The sequence below is a fragment of the Dreissena polymorpha genome, chromosome 11, assembly GCF_020536995.1.
Source record: "Dreissena polymorpha isolate Duluth1 chromosome 11, UMN_Dpol_1.0, whole genome shotgun sequence".
NCBI classification, from domain to species: domain Eukaryota; kingdom Metazoa; phylum Mollusca; class Bivalvia; order Myida; family Dreissenidae; genus Dreissena; species Dreissena polymorpha.
Genome location: NC_068365.1, coordinates 18,121,808 through 18,139,423, shown reverse-complemented (window position 1 = coordinate 18,139,423; position 17,616 = coordinate 18,121,808). Strand labels below are relative to the sequence as shown.

The 17,616-nt window shown below is 33.5% G+C and overlaps 1 protein-coding gene across 3 annotated transcripts; it reads right to left on the bottom strand.

Moving 5' to 3' along the window:
* Nucleotides 1-211: 211 nt before the first annotated feature.
* LOC127851035 (uncharacterized) lies at nt 212-15,332 on the bottom strand. Of its 3 annotated transcripts, none has more exons than XM_052384487.1 (14): nt 15,202-15,332; nt 8,950-9,130; nt 8,314-8,527; nt 7,807-8,096; nt 6,221-6,361; nt 5,612-5,842; nt 4,684-4,796; nt 4,316-4,457; nt 3,867-4,194; nt 2,803-3,448; nt 2,314-2,502; nt 1,931-2,066; nt 1,626-1,786; nt 212-1,062 (listed from the first exon to the last, which is right to left on the bottom strand). In XM_052384487.1, exons 9-14 carry the CDS (start codon nt 4,015-4,017, stop codon nt 876-878), a joined length of 1,470 nt encoding a protein of 489 aa, XP_052240447.1. In that variant the 5' UTR covers nt 4,018-4,194; nt 4,316-4,457; nt 4,684-4,796; nt 5,612-5,842; nt 6,221-6,361; nt 7,807-8,096; nt 8,314-8,527; nt 8,950-9,130; nt 15,202-15,332; the 3' UTR covers nt 212-875. The 3 variants fall into 3 exon arrangements, with proteins under 3 accessions (XP_052240447.1, XP_052240446.1, XP_052240448.1); XM_052384486.1 differs by having other exon boundaries at nt 8,950-9,145; nt 15,202-15,294; XM_052384488.1 differs by lacking the exon at nt 8,314-8,527 and having other exon boundaries at nt 8,950-9,145; nt 15,202-15,294.
* Between the last annotated feature and the right edge of the window lie 2,284 nt (nt 15,333-17,616).

The following is a 17,616-nucleotide window of genomic DNA, read 5'->3' as shown; positions in this document are numbered from 1 at the left end:
TTGACAAAGTGACTAAATATATTTCTATTTGGACACACAATTTTTTTTTTTTCGTATAAGACAGTCATGGCTTTCCATATAATCTTATTTGTTTGTTTATGTTTAACCGACATAGCGGAAAATTAAGCCTTATTCAATCATCAAATACAAGCAAAAAAGAAAGGATTTTTTTATTTTGTAGAACAAAAAACAATGTGATAATTAACTCACGCATATGGCTTTATCATTTCAAATTAGAGGATTACTAAATAATTAATAATGTTGTTCAAATGTAAATGTGTGTAGGGAACAGGTTATTGGCTAATAAAACAGAACATAAATTTTATACCGACTTGTACATAATACCTCGTCATTCTAAACCATGTAATTGTAAACAGGTCATGTTAAAAGAAAGTGAGTATACAGTTTTAAGAATTTAATGCACTGTCTATCATACTATATGGTAGTGGTGGGTAAACACAAAAAAATGGAGAAAGAAAAAAAGAATGTATGCAACAGAGTTGAAATCAGCTATTAGGCTGTTAGCATTTATGGAAACTAAACTATAATCTTTTCAGTGGTGCAAAAACGTATATAATATCAAGTCAACACTACCTATCATTATGGAAATAGTGCGCAAACATTAAGATACTTTGAGCAAACATGCATATGATAGTTGAATAAACATAACAGCTAATAATAATACACATTCCAATACTCTTAACGTGACTTAACATTGTCAATAAACATTCCATTATTAAAAGATAACAACAATTATGAAAAATGATAACATCGGCTCCCAGACGTACAATGCAGATGTATGTTTAAGTTCACAATATCGTAAATACTGTTGATGCTGACAGAATTGATACAACAATTCGAATAAGCGATCATTTTCAACAGTATCCACGTAAGCAGTTGAGAACTGCAGTGACATCTCCTAGGGAAGGTCGTTCTTTTGGATTCTCCTCCCAGCATTTACGGACGATTTGCGCGAGTTTTTCGGGCATAGCGTTCTTCAAATTACAGTTTGGAAGTGTCTCTTGTCGTTCTGTTGAGCTGCAAGTGGGCTCACTTGCCTTTCTGTGTAACAAATAGAAATTAAATATTTTAAAACTATTGCCACTGCAGTTTAACATTTAACATTTAACCATTTGTTCATTTAACATAACTTTATTTACTTAAAAGTGTCATGAAAAAAGATGTTATATAACGTATAATATAAAAAAAAATCATCGTAAGCGCAATAATTGAATTAATTGAATAAAATATATTGAATAATATTTTGGGGTTCTGAAGAGTACCGATATTTTTTCAACGTGATCACATAATAATTTAACTATCACTTCATACGAATTGATAATCTAACTAACGAAACTAACACAATTTTCACTTTACTAAACGCTCTACTCTCCTTGCGTTAACTACAATAGGATTATGCTACAGAATTGTGAGGGAATAATAACGTCATGGCATCAAACTAATTATGACATTCCATCGTGTGAAATAATGAAATACTTGCTTTAAACCAATGGTATTTAGTTATCAAAAACGGAAGGCATAAATGCATTAAACACAACACGTATAATAAGTTGTAATTCATAATTATTGTTTGTTTTTAGTATATAGTATATATAGTACAATACCTTCCATACCACAGCTCCCATAGTAATTTTCCAAGACAGAACACATCCGTCTCTTGAGTGTACTGTCCAGTTGCCAACTCAGGAGCCCTTGGCCATTCCCGTTGAGTTAGTGAAAACGAACCGATCATAGGTGGGTTGATTTTAACGTTCTCATTCTTAATCTGATAGAAAAAAAAACACATACAATAAATAACCGTTAAGCAATCGATTTAAGTCGATAAACAAAAGCAGACATATTGTAAAATTTCATCTTCAAAAATCAGGAAAATTAAGATGTCTCTCTTGACTTCATAAAGATTACTTACCATAATGTTGTTCAGATTTATATAGATGTGCAAAAGTCCTTGTTCGTACATGTGTAGCATTCCTGTACAGATGGCCAGACCAGTTGTGTAAAATAATTTAAGTGCGCTTTTCTCATATGTTCTATTCTGTGTATTTCTGTATGTAAATCGTTGATAATTAAGTCAAGTGCTCATTAAAATTAAGCAGGTTGATGTCATCGCGTGCTTATTACTTTTCTAACTGACACTATCAATTAAGAGTTCGATTTACTCAATACAAATAGCAATATTACTTGTTTATATCAATATGAACAGTAATAGCTGGGATAAGCGTTGCTATTTATACATTTATAGACTTAGTTGTTTTACTGTTCTTTCGTTCAGTATATATTAGCTACGATTACCCGCATTTGAGTTCGTTATGGTTCAGCACGTAGTCTTCTAACGTTGTATCACACATTTCAAAAACTGTCATCAGTCGCGGACATGTTAGTTGAACTGTCGTTGAAGTACAGTCCTCTGACGCGATTGCAGGCCTGCAATCCGTGTAACAGAATCCGATGAAAGCAACGACATTTTCATGGTTGGTCTTTCTAAAATTTACAATTATTTTGAGCACATCATTCAATCCAAATACCGCAATTGGTAACGGCAACGAACACAATACATTTGTAACTAAAACAGACTACTTTGAAGTCAAAACGACGTTTATTGGTAATGTTAACATTTAAATACCGCGTATTCCATATACCGGACTCAAATTTACGATTAAAAATACTTCATGCCATCGATATTGTCTTCAAACCGCCGGAGCTGTTTTAATCTGACGGAAAACCTGCTATAAATATGTTTAAATTCATGGTCAAAAAAACAATTATATAATAAAAACTCACCTGAAAACACTTAATTCTTCAACTGTCTTTAAATATACTTGTATCGGGGCATCTGGCAAAAGTTTGATAACGACTGTACTTTCTTCTTCGTCTGAGCATAGTTTAGCCGCATAAACGGTGAGAGAGTCACTCTTACATATTTCGTGTGTTATTCTGAATCTCCCAACATCAATATTGCATTCTGAAATATGGGTTAGATTGTAGTTCTGTAATGTAAAGACCATACTTCGAACATTTTCCAGGGCTGGTTCATACATTTCTTTAATCTCCTTTGAACTCAGTCGCGTTGTCTCCATTTCTTTTACCAGTTGTTTCAAACTTTTTATTTTTCTCGGAATTTCATTCGAAATATGATCTATTTGTTGTTGAAGCTGTGGAAGATACATTGTTTTCACATATTTATTTAACACATCTTTGTCAATCGTTTGCAACACTATATTCAAACATTCGTCTTTTAATTCTTCCTCGTTTGCTAAGAGGCGTGTAACTGCTTTCGATTTATTCCAAAGCCATGCGATGGAAGCCGGAAGAGTAATTGGTATAAGGGCTATTCCAAGCGCTGCAGCTACTGGGATTCCAATGGTCAAACCAACTCCCACCAGCACCTTTCCTCCAATAGACATCTCGCGTTTTTCTTCAGATGCGACTATTGATAAGAGACCATATATATATGTTAATACAATAGCTCATGTAAATAGTGAATGTCATAAAACATTATTTCAACAACATTTTTGACGTCTTCACTGTTGAATACTTTTTTTTGTACCTATTATAAACAATGAATCAGCCTCTCATTTTTTACATTGTTTGTAAAATAGAAAACGTAAAAAATAGTTTGAACATATATCCTTTAGGTCATTTGCTTCGAAAGCCTAAAACATATTGGCACGGTTTCGAGTACATTACCTTGAAAGAACCAGTACTTGTGTTTTAGGAAGCTATAAAGAGCACCCAACACATGGGGATCTCCTGGTCGCTAATTGGACACCATATCAATTTCGAGAAGGTGACCTCTCAAGTAAAATATTTTATGTAAATAGGACAAAACGATTAAATTGTTATACCTTCAGATTTCTTGTTTTCGATCGACTTTTCAACATCCACTAACTTCTCTATTAGAATGTGATATTTTTGGTTGATTTTCAGTCTAAGCTGATCTCTAAATTTTGCTATAATCTGTTCCCGTTTTTCAAAATCGTTAACTTCTTCTACCATCAATTTATATATTTGTTTTCGTACTGACAATTTTATTTGTTCTTCATCTGATTATATAGCAATGTCAATTCTCTGTTTCAGCTGAGCCTGCACATCACGAGAGTGTATATGGTCATGTATTTTAGCCACCATTTCATTGCATTTCTTGGAGCATTTCAGTTCCATATCTGTATGAATCTGTTGACAAAAATTAAACAATACATAATTATTTTCGTGTATATTTATTATACTTCTGTTTAAGCATTTTTATTTTTAATATCTCCATTTTCGTACCTACACATAACTATAATATACGTACAGAATTCACATCTTTACAAAGGTTTGATAAACGTAAGAACGCATCTTTGTACTTGTTGTCGTTTTCTTCATAATTTATTTTCGCGTCTTCAAGTCTGATTGTTAGATACTTCTTCATCGATCCAATGAGCTCTGTTAGCCACCTATAATTTAAGCCATGTGGTAAAACAAAAAGCACTAGTTTGACTTCGTGTTTTCATAATTTCTACTTGCATGTAATTAATCAGTGCCATTGCACTTAAACAATCAGTTACGTTTAGAATCTGCACATAATTATGCATTGCAGAGGTTCTGTTTTATGTAATGCGTAGAAATAGAATATTACGATAAGCTAAAGGTCTATTAAAAGTGTTCGTTACATGTTCTTACCTACAATGCCTTCTGCAGTTTACCGACATACTAGAAGCCACAAGTTGCTTTAATCCAGTTAACATACACCGATATGTGTCGGTAACCATTCCACAGTTCTTGTATGTGATTGCCTGTTGGAAATTAAATCGTATACATGTAATGAATATCGTAATTACCTAAGAAACAAGCAACAGCAACAATAAATGTTGTTACTTCAACTGCTTCTATGAATATTATAACTTCTACTACTACCTTTACTGCTACGACTACTTCTACTACTACTACTACTACTACTACTACTACTACTACTACTACTACTACTACTACTACTACTACTACTACTACTACTACTACTACTACTACTACTACTACTACTACTACAACAACAACTACTACTACTACTACTACTACTACTACTACTACTACTACTACTACTACTACTACTACTACTACTACTACTACTACTACTACTACTACTACTACTACTACTACTACTACTACTACTACTACTACTACTACTACTACTACTACTACTACAACTACTACTACTACTACTACTACTACTACTACTACTACTACTACTACTACTACTACTACTACTACTACTACTACTACTACTACTACTTACTACTACTACTACTACTACTACTACTACTACTACTACTACTACTACTACTACTACTACTACTACTACTACTACTACTACTACTACTACTACTACTACTACTACTACTGATTCTACACATAACTTTGCAAATAAACGAAGCTGTATGAAACAGTTACACGCAGTTTGGTAAAAGTTATAAAATAATAAAATTGTCACATTAAATACTTTTTTTGTAAATACTAGGGATGAAAACACACATATGATGGTTCGAATATTGAAAAATTACAACTCAGTTCTAATTTAGAATAACTAATGCAAGTTGAAAAACAATATTCGTACATCTTTTATGCTAATTTTATACATGCACGTCTCCCAGGAGAATCCAGTCAGATTTTCTGTCAATTTATCCAATGTGTTTCGCCATACAATGTCTTCTAAATCTGGTTCATAGTTTTTATTTTGTTCAAGTATATCCCATTTGTTTAGGATAAACATTGTGCAGGTTGGGTCAAAGCTGAAAAGGTTCTTGTCTTTGATTTCACTATTCAGTCTGCTGAAAATCTTGCCTAACTGAAAAGAAAGATTAAAAATAAAACCGAAGAAAACATCGTGTATACCTTGTTTAAGCTCTTTATAAAGAACTGAATAACACAATCAAGATTAAAAATACATTCGGATTATAGTTTAAAGACAAATTTTGTTTTGCGAACAGATTTACGAGGAGTGAACCTCACACCTTACAAACAACTATTAAACAGAAATGTCCGAATAAAAGCACTAGTGTCCCTATCACGTTCGATCATTTGTCTTCGTCGGAATCGTCTAAAATCAAAATATCATGGATAAGTTTAAAAAAAAATAATTCGATAAATGTAAAAGGGCTTGAATAAGCGGACTATGAAAATTATGTTGTTAGTTAATCAATATGTACTAAATGTGTAAATATACCTTGTCACCTTGGACTCCACCGCAGTTTGAACTGTTTATTACAAAAATAAGCCCACTTGCATTCGGTAAGAAATTCAATAGGTCTTCGGATAACTCTTGATTGTCGCCAATTCCAGGTGAATCAACTAAGGTCACGTGCGTCTGGTAAATAATTAAGACGGGTAGAAATAATAACGTATTGTTATACTTTCTCGAATTGCCTTGTTTATAGATTCACAATTGGTACATTAGAAATTTAACTTGTTAAGCAATGGTTACCCTTAATCTAAGAAGCTTTTATGCATTTGACCTCTTATATACCTTATACACCTTAAAAAAGTATCAATCATAAATATCTAGTTACATATAAATTAGGATACAGTAACCTGTTTTAAACAAGTATGGCGTTTCAAAATTTAATATAGCTTTAATCCTTCATTCTATAACTTAGAAAATTAATCAAATTAGGGAACACACAGTCCAACAGTGAAGTTTGAACGCACATTAAAAGTACATCGTAATGATTTTCAAACAAAATGTAATGACGTAACAAGCAGGATATTGAGTCACAATATCACATTCATATTAAATTGTAATAACAAATGCGCCAAATTTGACACTTTTGAACTAAGTAATCGCAATAAACATCTTACGCATTTGAGTAACAAAAAATCATATGTTCGAATGCGAAAAACCTAAAACTTATTTTAATAATTAAATTATAAAAAAATAATATGGATGATCGATTCTACTCTCACAATTCGAATTCCAACAGTGTAGCATATTATTCCTTTATAATAATGATTGAACTGTTTGTCGGTGGCGAGTTATAACTTTTTCCCAATGTACATAACCTGTTTGCTTGTGTATCTCATTAAGATATATTTTGTCTTGTCATCGTTATCTCTCCGTCCAATGTTCATAAACACAATACACACAATAATTTTCTAAATATCGTTTACTTTTTATTTCAATTAGAATTTATTTGTGAATAACCATAAAATAGTATATGATACATTTCATTAAAATTTATTAATCAAATTATTACATATTTCAAGAAGTAGTTTTCTGTGTTTTAGTCATTTTGTTGAAGCCTTTCAGGGCGAGACAATACACATTATTTAATATTCAACGATTCTTATTACATGTACATGTTTAATTTGAAATAGTCATATACCCCACGTATATGTATCAGTCCAGTTTAAAAGAGCGCTTGTTGTGATCAATTAAAAAAAAAATTAACTAGATTCATACGGTGTCCACAATAGACACTTTTATAAAAAAAATGTGCAGTATTGTGTGGATATACTACTATTATATACATATTAAATTAATTCCAATACTTAGATGCTTTTTATGAAAAAATGTTTATCATAATATGTTTGCACTAAACGTTTACAACAATATTCTGATAATAAAGCAGCATGTATTAAAAGATTGTAAGTGTTGCCAAGTCAACAATATAAAACATATGACTGTGTGGAACACATCGTTCTGTCCCTGGCAATTTGAAGCATTTTTCTAGACTAATCTTTAGTAGGAAGTCAACAGATAATTGTGTAAACATGCACACGACACTCCATTGTTGAAATATTGAGTAAACTTACGTTGTCGCCCAATAATGGAACATGCCAGTATATGTCTACTATTTGTAATGAAGTGTCATCACTGGTCACACATTCTTCTAAATCTGTAATAAATTTCTCCTTATTTCCATTATATGTGTTATACAATTTGCTTGAACCATCCTCCATCGTGACTTGAAAGTAACACTGACTACCAGCGGGTATTGAGTGTATGTGACACAGCCTTCTTGTCGAACATAACAGGGAGCTATGTAGGACCGTTTCTCCGAGCAGTAGGTTAAGGAAGCTGCTTTTCCCTGCACTGGTTTCTCCTTGAAGTACACATTAAACTTAGCTGACTAGTTATAAAACGTACTTTACATCAAATTGAAGATAGCCATCAAGACAATACTTGATAAAATATGTATTTTAATATTAATTAGCAATTTTCATTTTCCCAATTATTATTATTATTATTCCGTACCGACTCCAATATATACTAAAAACGAAAATATGGATTGTTGCTATAGAATGCCGAGCATGTTTTACCTGTAACAACAATTGAACATTTTTTGTTTGCAAAATCCTCTTTGTGCTTTACAATCTTCTGATCAATGTCCTTGCCATACAGTTTTTGGATGATACTTTTAATATCGTCTGGTAATTTACTACTATAAAAGGCAATAAGTGCATCGTACATGCGCACAATTTCTTCCTTTATCTGTGTGTTATTTGCCAATATTTTTTCAATTTTAACATGCAACTGCAACATACGCAAAAACAATATTTGAGATGTTAAATATTTCATATTGTATTGTTATATACTTATAAGAATATATTCTGAATGCTGCTACTTTAGATTTTAGTTTGAGCTGTAAACATGACTTTAAATGAAAATTGTATCTAATTTTGTATTACTAGTAATTACAAGAATAATAAATTCCCCTATGCATTCATGTTTCACATATGATTCATGTGTAGTGACATTCAAATAAAAAATACATTCAGAAGTAAGATAACCTTTGAATATTTTTGGTTCTTGTATTCTTTCATTAATAGCGACGGGGTAAAAGTGCTGCTTAACGTCCTTGCAGACACATGCCGTTCAATTTAATACCACGTACAGGTTGAATGAACATAAAGCACGCTTGTATAAGGCAGAACATTTGGCATAAAATGGTATACCTTGTTGTATACTTCTGAGCCGTATTTTCTTTTCTTGTCCATTTATGCACGAACAAGATCACGAAGTTGTTCCAAGGATTGTAATCCTCCACAAGAAACATTATTATTGTCCAACCATTCAAGTGCCTCATCAAAGCCCCAACGATTAACATCAGTGCTCGAGTCATTCGCCATTCTTGATCTTCGAGTTAAAATACTAAAGTTTTAAAACATAAATATAACAAGAAACCGTCGGGGACGGGTGATGCTCCCTAAAGGTTTTTTTGTAACAATATTGCACTATATATTCAGATAAAAGGAAACGTCTTGAGGGGCAGAACCGGCTGATAACATGCACATCACCACTTGGTAGTGAAGCTCCCCATAAAGTTTCATTGAATTCCAGTCATTAGTTTCTGAGAAATAGCGCGGACAAGAATTGCACTATATGTACAGTTAATGGAAAATTTCAAAGGGCCATAACTCTGTGAAAAATCATCCGACCAGAACCGGCTGATAATATGCACATCTCCTCTTAGTAGTGCAGCTTCCCATACAGTTTCATTGAATTCCCGTAATACGTTGCTGAGAAATAGCTCGGACAAGAATTGCACTATATGTACAATGGAAAATTTCAAACGGCCATAACTCTGTGAAAAATCATCCGACGAGAACCGTCTGATGATATGCACATCTCCTCTTGGTAGTGAAGCTTTCCATAAAGTTTCATTGAATTCCGGTCATTAGTTGCTGAGACATAGCCCGGTAAAAAATTGTGCACGGACGGACACACGGACGGATGGACGGACGGACGGACAGACGAAGCGGCGACTATATGCTCCCCCCCAAACAAAATTGGGGGGGGGGAGCATAAAAAGGCAGTTTGACATTTTTTGATAGATTTAGGTTTGAACTGGTACTGAGTTTCGCTTATTATTTAAAGCTTCAAGTGGGGCAAAGTCTTTTACAATACATTATTCTTTCAGTAAGGTGTGTATACATGTATGTGCCTAAGATTACTAGATTACTAGATTATGTTATGATTATGTTCATATAACGTATTATTTCGTTATTACTTGAACACTCGATTAGATTACAATCAGTAAACCAAAGTCTAATAAGCTCCCACTAAATCAAAGGGTGTTTTTCACTAATAGTTAAATCGTCAAAACGAACGGTAAGATTTGGAATAACTGCAAAGAGATATACTTTTATTTATTTTTTAATAAATATAAGTCTGTGCAGAATCTGAAATGATAATATCACGCCTATTGTATGGGAGTTGTAATGTGGCGAAGGTCACACACGCAAACTAATATTTTCATTCTTCAGTCAACCGATGTTGAGTATTATTTCTTCACATATGTATGAAAATCACTGTTTAAAGTTGCATCGCCAATTTAAGTACAATCTAACGCATTTTCTTGTGATAATCGGGTTCAACAGCACTTCAGTAATAGCATTTGTTAACATCTATCAATAGTCTGCAATCAACAAACATGTACAAGTTCAGGATATTTCTGAACGTTACATATTTTAAGCAGTATTCATGATAGACTGTATGATAATAATTTCATGTTACTCAAACGTATATATACAGGCACATCTTTTATAAGATATTTAATTTTATATATAGACACCAGTATTATATCAACCAGTTTTGATTAATTTGATATATTTTATAATTGGACTAATATGTATGTGTTTTATACAATAATGTATCGAGGTAAAACAAAAAAAACGTCAGCATAAAAACACAAATACGAAAATAGTGCCCACCAACACAATTCACAAAAAAGAAGTCACACATTAAAGCACACTTAGCTGGCTGTCATAACAACTACAAACTACGGATTTATATCTTTCTTTTATTTGTATTTTTTTATCAACGTACAATTAATATAACCAAAATCATAGCTTTTACTGTTAACGTCTCTATTTATGTCGCACTCCTACTATCCTTGTCATGAGTTTATCTCAGTCCGATATCATGATCGTTGTCATAGTCCTGAGTTTATCTATGTGGTCGTAACAGATATTATCAAACCCTAATGTATATCATGTTACTCGTAGTAAATGTTTGAACAGTTAAACATTGTCAATGAATAACACTTCTGGCTGCGATCAAGTCTAACCAGATCGCCTTGCATCATAACAAAGCGAAAAAATAGTATCAATTTGTAGTTATTTTTAAATCGAGGTGATTGTAGATGTTATACAAAAAAACCATCACGTTTTCGCCAGGATCTGTTGCCACCGAAAGCATATATAACGTCGACGGTCTATTGAGCTGTGTGAACCGTGCATGTCACAGATAGAACTTTTCTTTTGCGAAAACGAACTTTTTATGGCCGCAAGGAGGGTCTTTGCATCCACAACCAAAGAAATTGATGGAACATGTTAATGTTGTTTTTAAAGGGTATTATTTAGGTTTGCTTCAAAGTGAATGCTTGTTATTCTGTCGGTTAAGTTATATTTATATAAAAAACGAATGCCCATAATATATCCACAGTCCATAAAGTGCCAACACTTTGTGTGGATGTTATCTGAATTTCATGTGTCGTTCTACCTCTACGAAACTTAACCATGTTGTGTATGAACATGTGTGCTAGAGCAATTGCACTTTGGGGCAAAACATAACGTTTAGGCAGCTGACTTCCCGGGTCTTTTCAGCGTCCATAATAGGTAATTAAAAAAAAATTGTTGAGTGTTTGTATTTGACAAAATTATATATTGAACCTTCATTTATCATTCAATCTCGGTCCAACATGCATATTTTGTGTAACATAAATACCTCTTGATATGGATAAAATGCTATATTTGACAATGTGCATTTGAGTTACTGCCTTTCTGTGTCCAGAATGACAAAATTTAAATTTCAGTGGCTGGTTATATGTGTTTTCATTCGTTCCAAGCCCTCGCACATAACTTGATGTAAACAATTCCTGCAATAATGGTTTGTCAGAACTGTTATAGTTTAATGAATATTGTAACTGGTTACTTTACCAAAATTGTCACTAACATGAATATATTATATACGTGCGACATAGTCAATATGAAGCATAACAGTTCAAAAGAGCTGTATTTGCGTTATTCGGGTTCGTGGCTTTTTTATGAATACTATCGATTATGTTACGATCCTACTGTCGTGCGATCCGATAAGAGCGCCTCGAATGACGAGACGTAACTAATCTTAGTATTTGTATGAACTTTCGGGATAAGACTCGATGTGATACGTTTGTGGTTGCACGACGTGTCCCTTATGATTTAAATGCAGCCCAGGTTGACACTTGACTTCCGTTATTCTGAAGATCGCATCAGAACGTTAAATACTAAAACGTTTTTTTCTTGCATCATATTGACTGCGATCCCCACTTTTTGGGAGTACGAATAGATTTGTGCTGTCGAATTAAATAGGATTATATCAGATGACCCAGATTAATCCTGAGTCGTATTGATCGAGTACGTCGTAAACAAAGTTAACATTCAACTGTTCCCACATTAACACGATCGACAATGCTGACTATAAAATAAGTTACTAGACAAATCTTTGTAATAGGATCGTCAATTTGAAGATAAAGACAACAATTCCAATCTTGGATCTAATCGTGATATTTGGAACGTGACATGAATATGAAAGATATCGCGATCAAACTCGTATTTAAAGGGATTAGAGCGCATTTATTCTTGGTAAACGTGGGGTTAGGTATAAATTCTAACAATGCATGAAACTATTTTCGGTTTAATAAATACGGTATAGTATTGGTTTAATACGTGTTATTTAGAAGAGAGATTATGGTTATGGTTTCTCGCAAAAAATGCACGGGATTTGTGTATGAGATTTAGCGCGAAAACGCACGGGTTACTCGTTTTGGGGTTTATATGATTTGCAAATCTATTGAGTCGCAGTTCCATCCCCGGAAACCCGATATGCTGTGAGAAGTTGGATGTGCTAGGAGAAGTTGCCGATATATTTCGATGAATTTCGGTAGGGTGAGTAAATCCAGTTCTATAATTGTTTAAAGGCATTTTTGAATTAAAATATATTTTGTTGTATGCAAAGGAGGTATTACTATGTATGTTAGAAAAGTCCTGGTTATTAATATTCCGGATTTATTGAAATATGGCTATTTAAAGTCGACGATGCAGGGATTTGTCCCATATTTAGCACTTTATTTACAAATTTCTTTTAAAATAAGCTGGAAATTAACTTCAGAACGGATATAATTACAAAACCTCAAAGTTCAATGAAAATGATCTACAATACATCAGAGTGGGCACAAATCAGCTGTAATAAGAAGCTTTTAAGTTCATAAATGAACTGCACTCATGTCATATCTCGACATCTTTGTCCAGCACCATGTCATATCATTTTTTCATCAACATGTTGAATTTAAAGTTGAATTTGTCCACCAATACGATTTTTTTTAAGAAACCGTGGCGGATATGTTATTCGGGGACATTGGTTAATATAATTGTCGGTGCAAATTTTTTTCACTGGCATACCTTTAAAGAATTTGTTAAATAAATTGCTAAATATGGGACAAATCCCTGCATCGTGGACTTTAAATAGCCATATTTCAATAAATCCTGAATAGTAATAACCAGGATTTTTCTAACATACATGGTAATGCCACTTTTGCATGAACCAAAATATATTTTAATTCAAAAATGCCTTTCAACAAATATAGAACTGGATTTACTTACCCTACCGAAATTCATCGAAATCTATCGGCAACTTCTCCTAGCACATCCAACTTCTCACATCGGGTTTCCGGGGGTGAATTCGAGTTGTGTATTTGGCAGGAACAATGTATGAACAAGGAAAACGAAAGGGTGATTACCCCGCCTGCCCGCCCTTAATCAACAAGTGTATGTTAAAATAATCGGTTACATTACTTTTACGTGTGTAATGTTGCAATGATAAAGTCGATATTAATAAGTTTATTTTCAGTCCGGTTTTTTAGTCCATGTGAGATGGGATCTTAACACGAACCGATATCTTTACTGTGAAAGTCAATGGGTGTATTTTCATTTAAGTCTGAAGCAGATAAGTTTTCTTGATTTTTTTTATCTTTTACGTCATACTATGTTTGTTATGTGAATTTTAATTTTAAGTTATATTAATGTTTCACATTTGTAAATTTATAGGATTTTAAGCAACCTAACGTGATTGATGAGCGTTGGGGGCGTCCTGTGTGCGCTTTGGGCATCGGCGAGGATCAGTTCATTCAAACTTGAACTCTCAATTTTAGGTTTAGACTAACCGTCTTATTTGTATGAATAACTTTGCACTATGCATGTTTAAGTATACATAATGACATGTCCTACATAATTGTATTAGTATCGTTTTAGTTCTTTAGACATCTGGGCAAGGATGTTGCAACGTTTACATGCGTCTCGCGACTCATCAACTAAGCGGTGCCATTGAGATCGATCTCCGTTGCACATAGAAGACAAACGGGCGTCAATAGAATTGTTTTATGCATTTATATGTCGAAAGTCCTGTCAAATATAAACACCCACTCCTACTTTGTCTTTGAGTTATTATTTGTTTGGAAAACATTTGTTAAGATTAACGAGAATAACAATGATGATTGCATCGATGATTAGGATGAAGATGTCATTAATGATAATGATGTTGATAGGATGATGATGATATGATTGATTATGATGATGGTAATTTAATAGTATTTGAGAAATAGAGAATAATTAATTTAACGTTATGTATGATTGATAATTTTTAAACACTCTAAATGGACCGTATTTAATCGTGACTAAACTTGAGGTCACACCGCAATAGAACGTTGCATTTGTAACTGTCAAAACATGATCAGATAAGCGACAAATAGCTTGCCGATACACATAACGTCGTATCCACAAATACCAAATAAAAATTGATAAATTATTTGTTGACAATATTTGCGTTCGTTGCAGATCGCATGACAGTGGTAACTCCAGAATAAGAATTACTATCCGAGCCATTGCATATACAAAGAACATTACTTTTCACACTCGTTAAGTATCTAAATCTAAAACAGCTTCCCAAACGATTTAACACCTGTGATGGGCAATACGTTCGTGTTCGCAATTGTTCAAGCTTTAGACAAATTTTGTTAGTCGTTTATTAAAAAGCAATATTAGTGATATTTTATTAGCGTCATTTTTATATTCTTCAAACATGTTTAAGTAACTTAAATAGCATGGCATTAGGATATTTAAGTATGATAATTAATCATAGTTCGACCGAAAGTACACAAATAATCAACTTACCACTCCTGTTCCGATGTTAGCCCCTTAAACAATACTTTCAAGAAAACATTTTATTGACAAACGTTTATGATTTAAGGTATAAATACGTTATCGCGTTCTATTTAATTTCAACGCACATCAAAGTCAGTATGCGTACTAAATTATGACATTAGACAGCAAGAGATTACATCGGTGCAATATCCACTGTTTCCATTAAAAATATTATCAAACGAGTATAGAAAGCGATTCACATTTGACTATATATTATATTCAAATATGAAGCCTTTTTAATGATATCGATCAATCTCTATTTAGGTAGTACATTTATATATGTTTGTCATTTAACTTTTCTTGTGCTGTTTACCATGATCTTCGACTTCTCTGTGCTTACCTCCATCGCGTATTCTCCTGCCATTTCATACAGTATGCATGTGCGATCTTGGGGTTCATCGCTTATGCCAGCGAATCTAAAGTTGAATATCGGTATGTCACTGATAGTTATGGAAGTGTGGTGGTCTTGGAGTATCTCCTTCATTATCTTTTCAAGAAGAAGGTTCAAAAGGACGGGATACAGCACACATCCTGAACGACGCTAACTGAATAGGTTAACAATCTAAGAAGTTATTTGCTGTTTGCGTTTCCGTTCAGTTTTCTCCAGGCTTGCACCAGCCTTTCGTAAATATTAAATTCTCTCAGAACCGGACACAGGCCATCATGCTACACGTGGTCGAAAGTCGATGCAGTTGTGGAGAGGCTCACAATGATGTTGCAGGTGTTTCTAAATGATGACTTAACGATGTGTTCATATGTTCTTCGCCCAGCTCTAAATCCAGCATGATTTTCCGCCAATTGTTCGTCGATCTTACTTTTCAGTCAGTTGAGAATAATGCGTAGCATGACTTTGCTGGTATGGCTGATGAGGTGGATGATGCAATAGTTCACACAGAGCTTGAGGTTGGCCTTTCAGTAAGAGGATGACCAGAGACTCGGTATATTCCTTAGGTCACCTCTTCTCCTTCCAGATCTTCTGGCTTTGTGTCGTCTTCGCTGCAATCGTTTCTCTCCCTCAGTGGTCAGCTTGTAAGGGACCCTGCAAGCAGACTGCTTACTGCATCCTCCACCTATCCTGTTAGTATTGGCGGAGTTTCGTCGTCCGCGTCATTGGAATCGTTATGAAGCAGTTTGAGGTCTAATTAAAGCGGTTTCTTATAGGGATCGCTGCAGCATTCAACTAACTTGTTGAGAACTATGTCAATCTTACTCATGAGGTTCCATCAGTGTCTGCTATAACACTTTCCTGTTCATGACTGGTCTTCTCGATGGTCTTGGCGCAGGCCTTCTTACTTCTTCCTGTGGTCATCTTCCTGTCAATGCATTGCCCTTCAATCCACCCGTAAATCGGTACCAAGATTGCCGGTATCGTGCAGCATAATCGTGTACATGAATGTTGTTCACATCGAACTTTGGCATAGACCACAGGCTTATTAAATTTAATGATTCTTAAGTATTTCACATTTCCATAAGCGGCACAAAGCTGTCTTTTATGCACTAGTTGAAACTCTTAAGAAAAATTGTTTTACAAAGTTATTTGAAAAAAAAATGCTCTAATTACCATTGTGTTTACATCCTTTAACGTTTAATTCTGAACCCGACAAAGTCAAGTTATCCTGCACTCTGGATATGCTTTGTTATACACATAGATAATTAAAAGCCAAGCAAAGTTCGACGTTGTTTTAGATAATGGTTTGCAAATAAATGCAAAACAAAATACCATAAACAAATTCCTGTGTAAATAATGTGTTTTTTAAACAGTTAAAAATAATTAATGATAATCTATACTCTATAATTTTAGACCATATAACTGACATATGACATAGTTATGAATTTTCTATTTCTATTTTTCTATGTTATGATTTGAATAAAAAGTGTATTCGTTTAATAAACTATCTATAAAATTTCGTATGAAAAGGCCTAGCAATGCCGATGTAGACAGATGAGTTTAAGTAGATCTTATTGTTGTTCTGTTGGTGAGCTTGGTAGTAGGCTGTTGTTGCTTTTGCTGCTGTTGTTTTGTTTTGTCTGTGTTGATTGCTCCCTTGTGTTTTTTTGACAATGACTTGATTTTTTACTCAAGCTATGTGTTGATTAATCAGGGAAAAAGTTAATAATTTATGAAATAATCATAACGAAATATGTGAAGTGAAGTATTCATTGACAATATAAGTAAATTACAATATCATGTGTATCATGCGTATGGCTTGCTTATTTGTTTATATAAATTGAACAAATAATGTTTAAAAACATAGTTTTGGTTGTTTTCAATACACAAATAATTTATTTTTATCTGACTGTATGAATGAGAATTATTTTTTTTTAATTTGATCACATTCAAGTACATAGATAGTAGTTTGTAGTTCATAAAACACCCCAAGCGCT

Coding starts and splice junctions, on each gene's coding strand:
- LOC127851035 (XM_052384487.1), bottom strand. CDS start 4,017: ATGGTAGAAGAAGTTAACGATTTTGAAAAACGGGAACAGATTATAGCA. Junction 2,503..2,802: donor GAAGAATTAAGTGTTTTCAG/GTGAGTTTTTAT, acceptor TGTAAATTTTAG/AAAGACCAACCATGAAAATG. Junction 2,067..2,313: donor CATAACGAACTCAAATGCGG/GTAATCGTAGCT, acceptor ATTTACATACAG/AAATACACAGAATAGAACAT.